This window comes from Mobula birostris, chromosome 3 (assembly GCF_030028105.1).
Source record: "Mobula birostris isolate sMobBir1 chromosome 3, sMobBir1.hap1, whole genome shotgun sequence".
In the NCBI taxonomy this organism is placed as follows: Eukaryota; Metazoa; Chordata; class Chondrichthyes; order Myliobatiformes; family Myliobatidae; genus Mobula; species Mobula birostris.
Window position 1 is genome coordinate 186,981,561 of NC_092372.1, and position 16,927 is coordinate 186,998,487.

The window sequence follows — 16,927 nt, forward strand, 5'->3', positions numbered from 1 at the left end:
AATGGTGACACTTGCAAGCCGTCCCCGGAAACATCTCACACAATGATGCAAATGATGCATTTCATTGTATGTTTTGATGTACACATGACAAATAAAGCTAATCTTTAATCTTTATTTGTGTATAATTGTTTTGTTTGCATGATGCCCATATCAGGGAACTACTAGTTGTTTCATCTAAATCCATTAATCTGTAAATACTTTTCATTCATTGCTGATATAGAATCCAGTCAATTCTCAAGGTTTTCTAATTTACATGGATGTTTGTTGTATCTGCTGATTTGTCTGAAATCAGTGTTAAATTTTCCCATCACTGGTTTGATTATCCAGTCTCTGCCCTACACCAAGAAAATTAAAACTCTTTACCCTTCAATTTCCTTGTCTCGCTTTCATCTCTTCAACAGGCCCAGAAACCCATGTTTTACCAATCTAGTTTTCATTCACCAGTCTCTGATACCATCCTCCAACATGGTGATTCTTTGCAACACTGCCTTCCTTACTTGAATGCTTTCCTTGTGTCTCAGGGACAAGAGCAGGAAATTGTATTCAAGGAACAGCCTAACCAAGGTTCTGAACAGATTAATCTTAATTTCCTCTATTATTTTACTCAGTAAATTCCACATTCCTGTACCTTTGATTGTATTGTTTGAACATAATTGGCTGTAAATCAAAGTGAGAAGATTGGGCTCACTGCATGCTAAGGATTTAATTGGCAAGTTACAAGGGCCAAATTATATTGGATATGTCAAAGTGGTGGAACGGGCCCCAGGAGATAAAATGTCAAAGCTGAAGTGCTACAACAATGAGAAATAAAGATAGGGGTGGGCAGAGGGGAAAGTTATGGAAGTAATGTCAGATAGGGGTAAATGGGAATATTGATAGATGGCATGGACCCAGTGGGCTAAAGGTCCTGTTTCTGGGCTGTGTCTCTGTCTCTGAATTTCAGTAAGCAGACAAATATAGTAGCTGAGAAAATATAATGTAGAGTTCTGATCAGCTCTGGCATTTAGTCATCCTTTTGTACTGTAATTAAAATATTAATCTTCCTGTTTACTAAATGTTATCTTTAGTTGACACACCCCTTCAAAGAATGCTGTCACCTCTCTGATGGTGGTGTCTGAAAAGAGGATGCTGTCCAAGTTGCATGCTATCTTGGACAATGTCTCCCATCCACTACATAATGTACTGGGTGGGCACAGGAGTACATTCAGCCAGAGACTCATTCCACCGAGATGCAGCACAGAGTGTCATAGGAAGTTATTCCTGCCTGTGGCCATCAAACTTTACAACTCCTCCCTTGGAGGGTCAGACACCCTGAGCCAATAGGCTGGTCCTGGACTTATTTCCTGGCATAATTTACATATTACTATTTAACTATTTATGGTTGTATTACTATTTAATTATTTATGGTGCAACTGTAACGAAAACCAATTTCCTCCGGGATCAATAGAGTATGACTTTGACTATGACTATCAAAAGTACAGAAGGAGTCCGTATGACCAACTGTAGCAGCCCTATGAAAGCAATGCCACCCATTCTGCAGACTTCCCATTCCAAAAACAATGCAATTCTCTTAAGCACATGACAATCAGAAAATTGTGGAAGATTTGCAAGGCAAGAAGAGGCCATTTAGCCAATTGCATGGTGCCCATGCAATTTAATCTTCTGCACTGCAATTTCAACATCATGATGGCGTATTTCTTTTTTTAAAGTTCCTCTCATTTTCCTTTTGATTTTTTTTGCCAATAGTTTTATGCTCCCTCATTTATAATGGCCCACATGCATTTTGTTGTACAGAACAGCAGACAGATCAAAATGCATATTAAGTTTAGTCCTCAAGGCTATCACCAGTAACATCAGAGTTTTGGACACTCTGTGCTGCTCATTTCTCTGCATTGAATTCCATTTGCAATCATTTTGCTTATTTACTCAGTCAAGATTAGTGAGTCTATATGCAGTGTTGGCCATCATTACTGCTTCAACAAGCTTTGTTATAGAATTCTGTCTCATTGTCCAATTCATATTACCTGAAAATAGACACTCATGTTTAGGGACAGCTCCTTTCGCTCCACAATCAGATTCTCGAACAGACAATGAGCACTACCTCACTATTTTTACTTACTTTTGTACTTAATTTATTTATGGACTTACTCATACAGACAGTAGATTCTGAAATCCTAAAAGTACAGGAGGAAGCTTGAGGGAAACTCCAGCAGAACAACATGAGAGAGGTCTGGAGGACCATCACTGGGTTCTGGCAAACTTGCAACAGAGGAGCAGAAGGTAGTGTGGACAGGGCCAACGAACTTAACCTGTTCTTTAACAGATTTGACATTGTGGCCCCTGCCCATCCCCCACATGAGTCATCTGTTGTCGGCCCCCAACCAACACATATTCCACTCTCCCCTCCTACCCTTCCTCACAGGCCCCCACCCTGCTCTCATGACTATACCCCTTCCCCACATGAAACCACCACGGTGGGCTTCACAGCTGAACAGGTGAGAAGATAGCTGAAACGTCTCAGCCCAAGCAAGGCTGCAGGACCAGATGGTTTCAGTATCAGGGTGCTCAAAGCCTGTGCACCTCAGCTATCTGGAGTACTTCGCCATGTCTTCAACCTGAGCCTGAGGCTCCGGAGGGTTCCTGTGCTGTGGAAGACGTCCTGCCTCGTCCCTGTGCCAAAGACGCCGCGCCCCAGCGACCTCAATGACTACAGACCGGTGGCATTGACCTCCCACATCATGAAGACCCTGGAGAGACTTGTTCTGGAGCTGCTCCGGCCTATGGTCAGGCCACACTTAGATCCCCTCCAGTTCGCCTACCAGCCTCGACTAGGAGTTGAGAATGCCATTGTCTACCTGCTGAACCGTGTCTACGCCCACCTGGACAAGCCAGTGAGCACTGTGAGGGTCATGTTTTTTGACTTCTCCAGTGCGTTCAACACCATCCGCCCTGCTCTGCTGGGGGAAGAAGCTGACAGCGATGCAGGTGGATGCTTCCCTGGTATCATGGATTCTTGATTACCTGACTGGCAGACCACAGTACGCGTGCTTGCAACACTGTGTGTCCGACAGAGTGATCAGCAGCACTGGGGCTCCACAGGGGACTGTCTTGTCTCCTTTTCTCTTCACCATTTACACCTCGGACTTCAACTACTGCACAGAGTCTTGTCATCTTCAGAAGTTTTCGGATGTCTCTGCCATAGTTGGATGCATCAGCAAGGGAGAAGAGGCTGAGTACAGGGCTACGGTAGGAAACTTTGTCACATGGTGTGAGCAGAATTATCTGCAGCTTAATGTGAAAAAGACTAAGGAACTGGTGGTAGACCTGAGGAGAGCTAAGGTACTGGTGACCCCTGTTTCCCTCCAGTGTGTCAGTGTGGACATGGTGGAGGATTACAAACACCTGGGGATATGAATTGACAATAAACTGGACTGGTCAAAGAACACCGAGGCTGCCTACAAGAAGTGTCAGAGCCGTCTCTATTTCCTGAGGAGACTGAGGTCCTTTAACATCTGCCAGACGATGCTGAGGATGTTCTATGAGTCTGTGGTGGCCAGTGCTATCATGTTTGCTGTTGTGTGCTGGGGCAGCAGGCTGAGGGTAACAGACACCAACAGAATCAACAAACTCATTCGTAAGGCCAGTGATGTTGTGGGGAAGGAACTGGACTCTCTCATGGTGGTGTCTGAAAAGAGGATGCTGTCTAAGTTGCATGCCATCTTGGTCAATGTCTCCCATCCACTACATAATGTACTGGATGGACACAGGAGTACATTCAGCCAGAAACTCATTCCACCAAGATGCAGCACAGAGCGTCATAGGAAGTCATTCCTGCCTGTGGCCATCAAACTTTACAACTCCTCCCTTGGAGGGTCAGACACCCCGAGCCAATAGGCTGGTCCTGGACTTATTTCATAATTTACTGGCATAATTTACACATTACTATTTATAGTTCTGTTACTATTTATTGTTTATGGTGCAACTGTAACAAAAACCAATTTACCCCAGGATCAATAAAGTATGACTATACTATAAAAATTGGGACACATGCAGACCAGTGTATTTTGACCCAGTTAAGTCGCTGTCCCAATTAGCTGAGGTTATATATATATATATATATAAAAACAAACTTCCATTTCACTGAGTAATAAATTATGTATTTAAATAAAATACAGAATAAAGTAGAACACTACCAATGCTACTGAAGTACTATAAAACTGTGTGTTGCTTCCTAATAGTTACTGACGGAGGAATTCATCTGGTGTATGCTACTAATGGACTGCCTTCATTGCCTTCCTGAATCCTGACAAGGTTTTGAACTTTTTAAAAGTCAAAATAAAAACAAAATGATCTAAAATCAGTACTTTTTGAGTTAGACCACAAGACCATAAGATAAAGCAGAATTAGGCCATTTGGCCCATCGAGTCTGCTCAGCCAGTCAATCATGGCTGATCCTTTTTTCCCCTCCTCACCCCCACTCCCTGGCATTCTCCCCATAACCTTTGATGTCCTATCCAATCAAGAACCTATCAAGCTGTGCCTTAAATACACCCAACGACCTGGTCTCCACAGCTGCCTGTGGTAATAAATTCCACAGATTCACCACCCTCCGGCTAAAGAAATTTCTCAGCATCTCTGTTTTAAATAGATGCTCCTCTATCCTGAGGCAATGCCCTCTTGTCCTTGACTCCCCCACCATGTGAAGCATCCTTTCCACATCTCCTCTGTTTAGGCGTTTCAACCTTTGAAAGGTTTCAATGAGACCCCTCCTCATCCTCCTAAATTCCAGCAAGTACAGAACCAGAGCTATCAAGTGTTTGTCATTGGCGTCCGTCAGGCCAAATGGATAACATAACACAAGCACACGCAGTTGTCACTATTTAAAAACTGTTCACTCTGAGTGTGTCTAATGGCCACAGATGTGCACGTGACTGATGCTAGTAGGAAACTATTTGGCAGCAGCCTCGTGTCCCAGCTAAGTGGAAAAGTGTCCTAATATTATTTTATTTTAGCAATGCAGCTGTGTAGCCCCTTCCAGCCCTTTGAGCCACACCACCCCAACAACTCCTGACAACCCCGACCTAACCACCGCCTAATCACGGGACAACCTATAATGACCAATTAACCTACCCGGTATGTCTTTGGACTGTAGGAGGAAACGAGAGCACCCAGTAAAATCCCACACATTGCATGGGGACAAACTCCTTCCAGAGGACACCAGCAGTGAACTCTGGACTCTCATGCCTCAAGCTGTAATAGTATCGTGCTTATCACTATGCAACCATGGTGGCCAAACAAATAAAGGGAATTCCAACTATTTTCTTGATTAATTTTTGTTCTTTAAACGTTGTCACAAAGAAACGGTTGCACTGATTAATCCAATTATGTGGATTGATTTCTTATTGTAACATAGTAATTTTTTTAATGTACTGAAATAACTGCTGGTGCAAAACAAATTTCACGACGTATGTCAGTGATAAATAATCTGATTCTAATTCATATGCTGCATTGTGAATTCTTGCAGTCTCAGATTTGTGAAGTTTACTTTTTAATTTTTGACAAAATTGTTATTACAATCCCTAAATCCAAGTGTTGAGCCGCAGTTAGTTTGTGTTAGTTTGACGTAATGTGCAATATTTTCCATTTTAATTTTAACTTTCACTGAAATAAATCATTCACTCAATGACATTGTTGAGTGTTAGTTGCTTGTTCTGTTGCCTAACGTTCAAAGAATTTAATTTTATTTCAGTGAAATCCCATTCCTGATTTCAATTTATTTTAGTTACATGTTTACATATGAAAGCTTTTCCATAATTCAATTGCATTATTTTATAAATGTGAAACACATGTTTGACCTTCAAAAGATTAGAAATAATAGAATAACAATTGATTTTTTTATTTGGCACTATGACTTTCCTTTGATATTGATCTAGTATTTAACTCCTACAATACTCTATTTACACTTGCAAGAAATACTTTGTAGCCAAAGTAACTGAATAAAAATAGTATCATCTAGCAGTGTGAAACAGCTACCTCTCATGCTTTAGCCTGACTCTCTGTGGAAAAGTTTTCTTTTGGAATTTGCATCTAATATTTCATACTTTGCATTTCTTAACTCAACTCAAAGTTTTACATTTGTTCAGAAATTTTCTCACATTACACCTTCAATTTTCTGTTAGCATTGAACATATTATAAATCATGTTTATTCGGTTAAGCTTTAAAACCTTTAAGTGTCAACAAACATGAGATTTTGCAAATGCCGAAAATCTTGATCAACACATAGAAAATGCTGGAGTAGCTCAGTAAGTTAGAAAGTATATCTGGAGGGGAATGAGCAGTCTCTATTTTAGACTTCATGACTGGAGAGGATGGGGCAGAAACAAGAAAGAAGGTGGGGATGGGGGAGGGGAAGGAAAGGAGTACAAACTTGTAGGTGATAGGGAAACCAGGTGAGGTAGAAGGTGGGTGGGTGGGGGAGAGGAGAATGAAGTAAGAAACTTGGAGATGATAGGTGGAAGAGGCTTTAAGTGAGGGAATCTGATAGGAGAGGACAGTGGACCATGAAAGAAAAGGAAGCTGGAAAGACACCAGAGGGAGGTGAGAAGAAGAGAAGTGGTAAGAAAATAACCAGAATGGGGAACAGAAAAAAAGTTAGCTGGGGATTGTCATGGGTGTTTGGAGAAATTACTGGAAGTTAGAGAAATCAGGTTGGAGGCTACCAGGATGGAATGAGGTGTTGCTCCTTCACCTGAGTGTGGTTTTATCATGGCAGTAGAGGAGGCCATGGATAGACATGTCAGAATGGGAAGTCAAATTAAAATAGGTAGCCATTTGGAGATCCTGCTTTTCTCTGGTGCTCGGCAAAGCAGTCCCCCATCTACGTCAAGTGTCACCGATGTAGAAGAGGTGCAACTGGTACACCATGTAGAGTAGATAACCCTAACAAATTCACAGGTGATACGCTGCCTCACCTGGAAGGACTGTTTGGTGCCTGAAATGGTGGTGAGATCCATTACAAATGACAGGATAGGAGGAGGTATAGTCAAGGTAACTGTGAATGTCAGTAGGTTTGTAAAAGATGATGATGGATTTCATCTCTGGAGACTGACTATTCATTGACATCTTGCAGTTATCTTGATTAGAGCTCTTCCCACTATTCCCTTTTCTCGGCTCCAGTGTCTGTGCTGCATTTGTTCTTAGGATTCTAGAACATCTGAGATGTGAAGCTTCCAAGTCCATTTACTGTCCAAGTATGTATGCAGTATACAACCTGAGATGATTCTTCCCACAGACGGCCAAGAAACAAAGAAAATCAGAGAAAAAGAACATCAGACCTCCTCTCCCCCCCCCAACACTCACAATAAAAAAGTTGCACAAACCGCAAAAAAAAGTAAAAAACACAGAATATAAAACACAAAATTGAAAGAGTCCAGGCATATTCAGTTCAGCTTAGTTCAGTTCGATCTAGTGCTGTGTCGTTCGTTACCTACAGGCAGTCCCAATCAGAATCGCCCAAGATAACAACAAAAAAAAGGAGCGACCAGAAACACATCATAGGTGAACTACAGCGTCCAATCCACAAACTGCATTGATTAAATCCTGCCCAGGACACAGAACTCCAGCACCATACTCCAAAAACATCGAGCAAGAAGGAGAGAGAGAGAGAGATCATTTGAATGCAGGGACCTTCCTCTGGGAGAGAAGTGGGAGGGAGAGAGAAACCGTTACATGCAGACACCTTCTGCCGGCAGCAGCGAGCAAGACGCTGGTATATGGCGCTGAACACCAACTCGCCTTCCGCTCTTGCTTCAATTTCAATCTCCTTGATGCTTTAATCAGCGAGAAATGGAGTCGATCATGGGCTCGCTTCTTGACCTCGAGGATGCACACTTCACTCAAGACCTCACTGAACATCGTGGTGGCGGCAAAGTGCCAGACTGCTCAATCAGCCTGAAAACACACCAGTAAAATGTAGATCACAGGCTCCAGCAGTAGCAGAACCACATTTGGAAGAAAAAGATGATGTGAAAGAGCTAGTTTCATGAACTGTTTGGAGGATGTCACCCCTGGGTGCGTTGTTCGTTAGCATCATTTTCTTCCAGATGTCCTCTTTGATCAAAGAGCAGGGTTTCCATTCCACCACCACTGATGCTGCCTTCATCAACATCTCTTCTATTTTCTGCACATCTGCCCTCACCCCATTCTCCTGCCAGGATAATGGGAATAGGGTTTCCCTTGTCCTTACCTACCACCCCATGATCTTCTGTATCCAACACACCATTCTCTGTAACTTCCCCCATCTACAACAGGATTCTACCACTGAGCACATTGTTCTCACCCTCTCTGTCCTCTCCTCACCCCCCTCACCGCACTCTCTACCTTCCATAGTGATTGGTCTCTGTGTGACTCCCCTGTCCACTCTGCTGTCCCCACTGATCCACTGATCTCCCTCCTGGCACCAATCCCTGCAAGTGGGACAAGTGCTATACCTGGCCCTGTACCTCCTCTCTCACCGCCACTCAGCTTTGGGCTAACAAACTACTTGCCAATCGTATTAATCAAGATATAAACACTTGCCTTCCTGTTTGCATCTTGGTGCCTCTCTACTCTCCTTGGAACTGTTCTACCCTCTTGGAACAGTATAATTCACTCACTACTACTTGCTGTCTGGCCTACTTCCAATCTAAATCCGCAGCAGGCTGATTCTCTTAGTTGCATGTTTCAAATCTCTTGCTGTGGCAGCTTGTTTCCTGTCTTTATCCACTGCCACTCCCAGACTGATAACCGTAACTTTGTCTAAAACTTGCTGTGCAAGAATGGTTTGGAGTATTGAACTCCTAAAGAAAATGCAAGCCCCAGAATAACATACAGGGAACAAGAAATTTGTTTTTCTTTATTCAGATTACCAGCAAAATTTCATAAGAGATGAAAAAGCAAAACCTGAGTGAAAGGTACTTCACCAGTTACACAATGTATTTCCTGTATACTTAACAACTTCATCTCTGATTGCAATGGTTGGCCGTGGGTTGTCAGATATCCTTTTGGATTTATTTAACACCTTTTAGCATAAGAAAACATCCCAACACACTTCTAATGCTGTAACTAGATACAAAGACATACCGTGATTTAGATTTGGTTAGCAGTTCTCAAGATGGAAAAACATTCGAGATCTCTTCCAAGGATGTAGTTAGATAAGGGGTAAAGAAGGTGGCATTTGGATTGTCCTCAGAAGCTTTGTCCTGAGATTAGGTTGTGAGGTCATTATTAAATAAGGGGAAACAGGCAAAGGAATTCAGGAGATATTCCAAGTTCAAGTTCAAGACATTCAACCATACATGAATACCCATGAATATAGCCAAGTGAAACAGCCTTACTCTGGGGCCAAGGTGCAAAACACATTACCAACAGTCATACACAGCACAAGGCACATACAGCGCACATAAGCAGTGAACATATAGTCAGCAAAAAAAATACAAAGTCCACGTCCCTGAGTTTATGAATGTTGCAGCAGTCTACATTTGAACACAATGCAGCTTGTCTTCCACTGAGTGAACACTGGAGAACAACATCGCTGCCAGCCATGATGCTCCAGCACAGACTCCCCTGGATGGCTGCAACCATATGACACGGCGCCTTGCGGCCCAGTCCTCACCACAACCGAGGCCACGCGACTTCTCTGCAGTCTGTCTCACCAATAAACTAGTGACTTGCAACATTCCACACTACCAATGTCCCATAGGGTCTCGTGATCGCAAGAAAAACAACTAAGACAATCACTTACTGTTAGCCTGCACACTGCCTTCACGCACCAACACCTCTGTGAGGCGGGCAGCAGCATAGTCCACACCAAGTACAGCTCCTTCAGTTTTTCCTCTAATGGGCAACTCGCTGACGCGGTCGACCTGCAGTACTTAATGTCCTTAATGTCCTAAGTTCTTACTATCCTGCAGAGGCTTGCGATCTTAAAAAATATGTTTAAAAAAGACAATAACTTTTTTAGGGCCCCATAGAAGTTGCTGCATCTGAGTGCACAACCACCTTACCAGAAGTAAAAGCAGAGAGCATTACAAATTTGCAGGTACTGCTGTCAGTAACAGCAGTAAGGTATTTGACTAAGACAATAATGAAAGCGTGATTTTAGAGTTGGAAGAGCAAATATCTAGAAAGTTCATGGAGGGTAAAGCTGGAGCTGAATTTGTCGATGACAATTTAGCAGTCATTCAGGAGCCTAGGACAATTCAGGTCAACAAATACGAGTGTAGTTGGTGAACAGGATTTAGTGTGGATTTGGGTATGGGCAGCAAAGTTGCTATGGTAATTTTGTGGAGCACGAAAATTGAGAGGCTCAGCAAGAAAACATAAGGATAGTTGAACCCGGGCAATAGCAATTACTTGGATCACTAAGTGACATTCATCACTAAAGATCTTCACCATTGGGACACAACCTCTTTTTATTACTACCATCGGGGAAAAGGTACAGCAGCCTGAAGACCCACAATAAACAATTCAGAAATAACTTCTTCCCCTCCACCATCATGTAACTGAATGGTCTATGAACACTACCTCATTATTTTTTTTTCAATATTTATTTCTTTATAGTAATTTATATCTTTGCACTGTTGCTGCAAAACGACATGTCAGTAATGGTGATTCTGATTCTACTTAGATAAAAGTTCAGATCTCGCAGAGTTAAAGTAAGTAGTAGAGAAGATGGGTAACAACCTGGCGGGTTACTGGGCTAGACTTGGTAATAGGTATAAATTGAAAAGCTTCTAAAGGTAGCTGAATTAGAAGTTTTTTTTTACTGCGGACTTAAGTAGCTTTATTGTTGTACAAATTGTGTTAGACTTATTCAGTATTTCACAGCCACAGCCTGATTTATAATTCTAAACTAGCCTCAATAATAATGAGCACGAAACTACCAGATATAAAGACTTACTTGATTCATTGATTATCCTATAAATAAGGGATATCAGCTGCGCCTACCCACTTTCATGAATATCCATCACATGACATACTCTATATGCTTTGAAATGGGGCAACCACGTCTTGATGTTTGGGCATGGGGGCGGACAATAGCAGATAGCTCATGCCATGTAGATGAATTCAAAAATACAGTGAAGTTGCATTTCTGCCTGCAAGGTTTGAAGAAGACTTTTATTCAGCCCTTAATGCTTAATGGTTTCCATTTACCACATCTTTTGTTCGGAGTTTTATGGAATTATTTTGTCTATTCCATAACAATTTTTCAAAAGGGGCATCTGCCTTTGATTCAGTACCAGGATGTGGTTGTGTTTGTGTGTTTGATGTATTTTGTAGAATTGGGTTTTTCACTAGAGCTTTAGCGTAGGTAACTGCTTGTACTGACTGGGAGATAATTGACTGCAATCCTCTAATTCAACATGTATGCTCAAGGAGGAATGTGCAGGCTAAACCTATAATTTTACGGTTAATTTACTTACTAAGTGATCATTGTGGACATTTTAAACCCACTTTTTTTTTATCAGGGATTCACTTGCTTATAAGTTTAAATCAGGCACTGTGGTTAAAGTAGATGGAAATACGTTTGTCTTCAAGACAGATTCTTAAAGGAGTTCCCAGATGATTGCTAGTTTTGGCTGTGGCAAATCTGGTGAATTTAAATGCAACTAAAATGCTTTTGAGTTGCTGTTTAAAATAGAAGCGCTCGTATGTAAGTGGTAACTACATATAGAATAACGAGGCTGTTTCCAAACAGTGGATAAGTTTCAAGATCTGGTGAATGCTTTATACCAAAATACCGAACGAGGCATTTTCCAACGTTATGGCTAGAATGAAACATTGTTACTTATAATGTTCTTTTTGTGGTACAGAATGTGAACATCATTGTCTGTGAGGAAAATTAGTATTTTTAAACAAAATGTGACTTTTTTTGTAACTATTTTGTATTTGATAATAGTTCTTTGTCTCTCAAATAATTAATTTTGTAGTAATTCTTCGTGCAATGGCAACATTGTTAATGTGTGAATATGGGACCTTGAATCTGTGTGGTGTGACTTTTAGTAGGATTATGTGTGTAGCAGCCTCAGAAATTGATGCTTGCTTGAGCACAGCAGTGAAGAGACTGAAGACAATGTGGCATTGTGCGATGTTGGGGGGCCACTCAAATTTGCACTTCCAGCCATCATTCTCTCTTAAATTTCAATTCTTTTACACAGGGTGCTTCTTACAATATTAAAAATATACATTTCATATGTTTTCTTCCAATTTCCTTAATTGGCAGATTTACTCAATATGATCAAAATACAATGGGTCACTCTGGCACTGTGTCAGATTAGCTGTCCTTCTGCAATCGAAATTTAGGAGCTTCATGTGCTTCCTCAAGCTGGAATTTTAACAATATGTATTCTGGTGCTTCTTCACATCATTAGGTTGTGGAGGTCTCAGAAGTTTCACAGGTTTGTGTTGATGTAAGCAGTAGTTTATGCCTCCCAATTACTGCTAAGTGTTTTATTTGTGTTGTTTATTAACTGCCTGCCAATAATTGCAGTCTGCTTACTGTAGGCATTGACATCAAGTAGATCTAATTAGATTACACGATTGATCGGGTGAAAAATTATTTTGAATTGAGTTTTCACAGCCACGGAATTATTGATATCTAATAAAACCTTTTCTGGTGGCAAGTTATCTTTGTGACAGAAAGGTTGTATCACCTTTGAGATGCTGATCTGATATGTCATCAGAGAAAAAAGTAGAAATTGTGCTGTTGTCTTCTTCTGTAATAAGTGATGTGTTTGATTCTAGGAACATTCAAGACCGTGCACTATTGAAGGTTTACCACAAGGATCCTGCTCATATCTCATTAAGCCATTCAAGGACTTTAAATGGCGATGTAAGAGTAAGTACAAATGTACATATAAGATTTTATATGTATGTGTGTGTATTTGAAGTATTTGTTATCCTTAGTTCAACATTAACTGATCAAATGATGGTAGTGTGATCTTTTAATTGGCTGTGGACTTCCACAAAAATGAATTTATGTGTAAATGGCTGACTGAACAATGTAGAAATGTACCTTGAGTCTTTGATCTTTCTCCATCCTGCAGATAGTGTGTAAATCAGCCCCTCAGCACATGGTTCCACTTTTGTGATAATGATAGCAGGTCTTTTGTGAGTAACTCACTGGGTTGTATAACTTTAAAAAAAAACTAGGAAGCTATTGTGCAGAAGTAGTACAGTTTTGAAACTTGCTTTTGCCTTTTCTGTGAATACTGATTTCATGGGATTATTATTTTTTGTTTTTGATACTAATTATTTAAAATTGGTTCTAATTCTCTCATTTAAAAAACATTGTTAGCCGTGTATCTAGTTCTGCTCTAACTGCAGCGATTATGAGATTAGCCACCTAAAATGTAATAGTAATCTCAAGTAGAATTTTTACTAACTATACCTGTCAAGCTGGTGAAATTTCGGTTGATGCATTTGCAGTAAGTTATTTATGGGATGCAATGCCACCCAAGATACAAAGCAGTGTAATAGCTGCTGGAGTGCATTATTTAGCCTTGCTGAATTCTTTTAATTTGTTGTATTTAATCTAAACTATGTGGGAACTCAGCTAAATGCAGCAATGTCATAACTGTGTTAAAATGTACAGTTAGCAGTTTCGCTATTTCAAAAAGAAATGCCTACTAAAACTCAGTTGAGGATGAGTCACTACATTGTTCTTGGTGATTGTACTGGATTGGAGGTTCTTTAGTACACCCAGCAGTAGTCCACACAGGTTTTCTTTCCATTAAAATCCAAAGTGATTACATCAATATGTATTGAGTTCACAAATGCTCTTGTGTTCTCAGATACTGCTTGCATTGGTACTTCTTGCCAGATAGAAACATGTGGAGCAGTCTGAGCTGGTTGGCTGTGTTTTTAAATGAGTTCAGCAATGGATTTTTAGGTGTGGTCTTGCAGCTCTTTCCAGGCTGTAATCACATCATTCCTCCCTCCTCTGTGCTTGTTTGCTTTTGCGATAAGCAGCAGTGAAGTGCTTCCATCTTCCAGCCTCAGAGGTGAGTTTTCTGCATACTCTCCTCAGCCTAGATCAGTGTTTTTCTGAAGGAACATTCCAGAATGTATTTTTGGAACCTACTCATACGCCGCCCTGCTCTGAGAGAACAAATGCTTTAAAACAAACATCTGCAGTCTATTTAAAATGAAGATTTAGTCAGATGTCGGTTGGTGAAGGTACGTGTGGTTATAAACTTACACCGAGTTGTTGCTAACAAGAGGGCTGTAAAGTGTTGTGCCCAAGGGGTGGGGAAGTTAAATAAGTGTAGTTAAATTGCATTCTGTGTTCAGACAGGCACAGCGGTAGGGCAGATTTTCTCAGAAGCTGCATGGGAAATCACTGTGACCTGAAAATAAATTATAGTTAGCATGAAGATCTCTGATCTGGTTTAATGTAATTTCTTCTAAATTGCCTCTCCAATAATCAATTCTGTCATCTGGTGTTCCAAGGAGATATGCAGTTTTCTAGCAACAAGATATGAATCAATAACTCAGACATAAACAGAAAAGGTTGTTTTGCTGTCAATCTGTAGCTCTGTGAGAAATAGTGAACAATTGTTGGTGAGCAGTGACATTTGAACAAATGGCAGAAAGAATATAGAATTAAAGGATTATATGCTGAATTGATGGATGAACTTTCATTCACAACACACTGAATGAGAAAGTGAAAGCATTCTGGGTTGCTGTGATGTCGCTGCTCTCTACCGAGCATTGAGTGAGGACCCAATTTATCTAAAATTTTGTGGTGTTGACAGGAATTCTGCGTTGGTAAACCTAAGTGTTAAAATGATGAGATTAATGTCTCTCCCTCTCTTTGTCTTCTAAGCTTGCTTCCCCCAGTCCCCTGCTGGACGACTTTCAAATTTCTGCTGTCACAAACACTTTAGCGCAGAGGCAAAGGTTTTACTCAGGTGCTTTTCTGATGTGACTGAGATTTGTTCTGAATCTCAGTATTGATTTCCCTGGCGTGGCGTCATTTAAGCCTGGGTTTTGCCATTGAAACTTAACCAGCTGTTCAACCACTGGAGATCACCATTAAACACAATTACTCCCTTGAACAACCACCACAGGTTTATCAGCAGTGTTGTCATATAGTCTTTTCTCCCCCCTTTGCATTGCAAAATGTGTTCCTGATTACTCATATTTATTGATGTCCAAAACAGAATAACACAATGAAATATGGATCTTATGAACATAATTAAATAAACTGTAATACTATGAGGTGGTACTGAGCTGAATTGCAGTGGAGAGGTTCCACTGGCTCAGCTCAGATCAAAGCTAAAGCCTTCCTTGTCTCTGTGGGTCTCCTGTACATTTGATAGATTTGCTGAGTCATTGTTGAAGGTCAAAAAAATGTTATCCTGCCCGGCCAGGGTTATTTTCAAACCTGTCACTGTGCTTCTATTTTTAAGACAAAAATCAGATTCAAGCTATGCCATCACAGACTAGGGATGGTTCCTATCTCCCAGTCCCTGTTCTATAGCTCTGTATATACACGCAATGGCCATTTGTTAGGTACACTTTGTTAATGCAAATATTTGAACAGCCAATCACGTGGCAGCTACTCAATGCATAAAAACATACTGACATGGCCAAGAGGTTCAGTTGTTGTTCAGACCAAACATCACAGAGGGAAGAAATGTGATCTAAGGACTTTGATGGTGGTATGATTATTGGTGCCAAATGGGGTGGTTTGAGTATCTCAGAAACTGCTGATCTCCTGGGATTTACACACGAAACAGCCACTAAAGTTTACAGAAAATGGTGTGAAAAGGAACAAAGCACATCCAGTGAGTGGCAGTTCTGTGAATGAGAGGTCAGAGGAAAATGGCCAGACTGGTTCAAGCTGACAGGAAGGCAACAGTAACTCAAAGATCTACGCATAACAACAGTGGTGTGCAAAAGTGCATCTCTGAACGCACAACATGTTGAACCTTGAAGTGGTTGGGCGACAGCAGCTACAGACCATGAACATGCCTTAAATGGCCACTTTATTAGGTACCTCCAGTGCATCTCTAGTACATTAGGAACAGAGGATACATAGAGTTAATGTGGAGAGGATGTTTCCTACAGGGGGGAGTCTAGGACCAGAGGACACAGATAGTGTGCTGATTGAGTTCAAGAACCGCTAGTTAATGTTACAGCTATATAAGATCTTGGTCAGACCCCACTTGGAGTACTCTGTTCAGTTCTGATCACCTCACTAGAGGAAGGATGTGGATACTATAGAGAGAGTGCAGAGGAGATTTACAAGGATATTGCCTGGATTGGAGGGTGTACCTTATGAGAATAGGTTGGGTGAGCTTGGCCTTTTGTCCTTGGAGCAAAGGAGGATGAGAGGTGACGTGATAGAGGTGTATAAGATGATGAGGAACATTGATTGTGTGGATAGCCAGAAGCTTTTACCCAGGGCTGAAATGAGGGGGCACAGTTTTAATGTGCTTGGAAGTAGGTACCGAGAGGATGTCAGGGGTACGTTTTTCACACAGAGAGTGGTGGGTGCATGGAATGGGCTGCCAGTGACAGTGGTGGAAGTGGATACATTAGGGTCTTTTAAGACACTCTTAGATAGGTACATGGAACTTAGAGAAATAGAGGGCTATGAACTAGGTAAATGCTAGGCAGCTTCTAGAGTAGGTCGCATGGTCGGCACAACATTGTGGGCTGAAGGGCCTGTAATGTGCTGCAGATTTCTATCTTCTATTTTACAGCAGTTTATTTTGGACAGTTATTGGGAGATAGCTTTCATTCTGATTCCAACGTTCAAAGTAAATTTATTATCAAAGTACATATATGTCTCCATATACCAAAAGGAAATTCTTTTTTTTTGCAGGCATACTCAATAATAGAATAATAGTTGTCATAGAATAAATGAAAGATCACTCC

At 41.0% G+C, this 16,927-nt stretch overlaps 1 protein-coding gene across 14 annotated transcripts in view; it reads left to right on the plus strand.

Moving 5' to 3' along the window:
- LOC140195483 (sickle tail protein) overlaps positions 1 to 16,927 on the plus strand; it is a 696,918-nt gene that overhangs the window by 549,209 nt on the left and 130,782 nt on the right. For 12 of the 14 annotated variants that reach the window (XM_072253835.1, XM_072253840.1, XM_072253833.1 and 9 more), the window contains one exon: positions 12,785 to 12,878. In XM_072253835.1, coding sequence (XP_072109936.1) covers positions 12,785 to 12,878 — 94 coding nt within the window. Of the gene's footprint in view, positions 1 to 12,784; positions 12,879 to 13,939; positions 14,044 to 14,063; positions 14,219 to 16,927 lie in introns of those variants that run through there. The other 2 variants (XM_072253846.1, XM_072253845.1) reach the window with 2 other exon arrangements.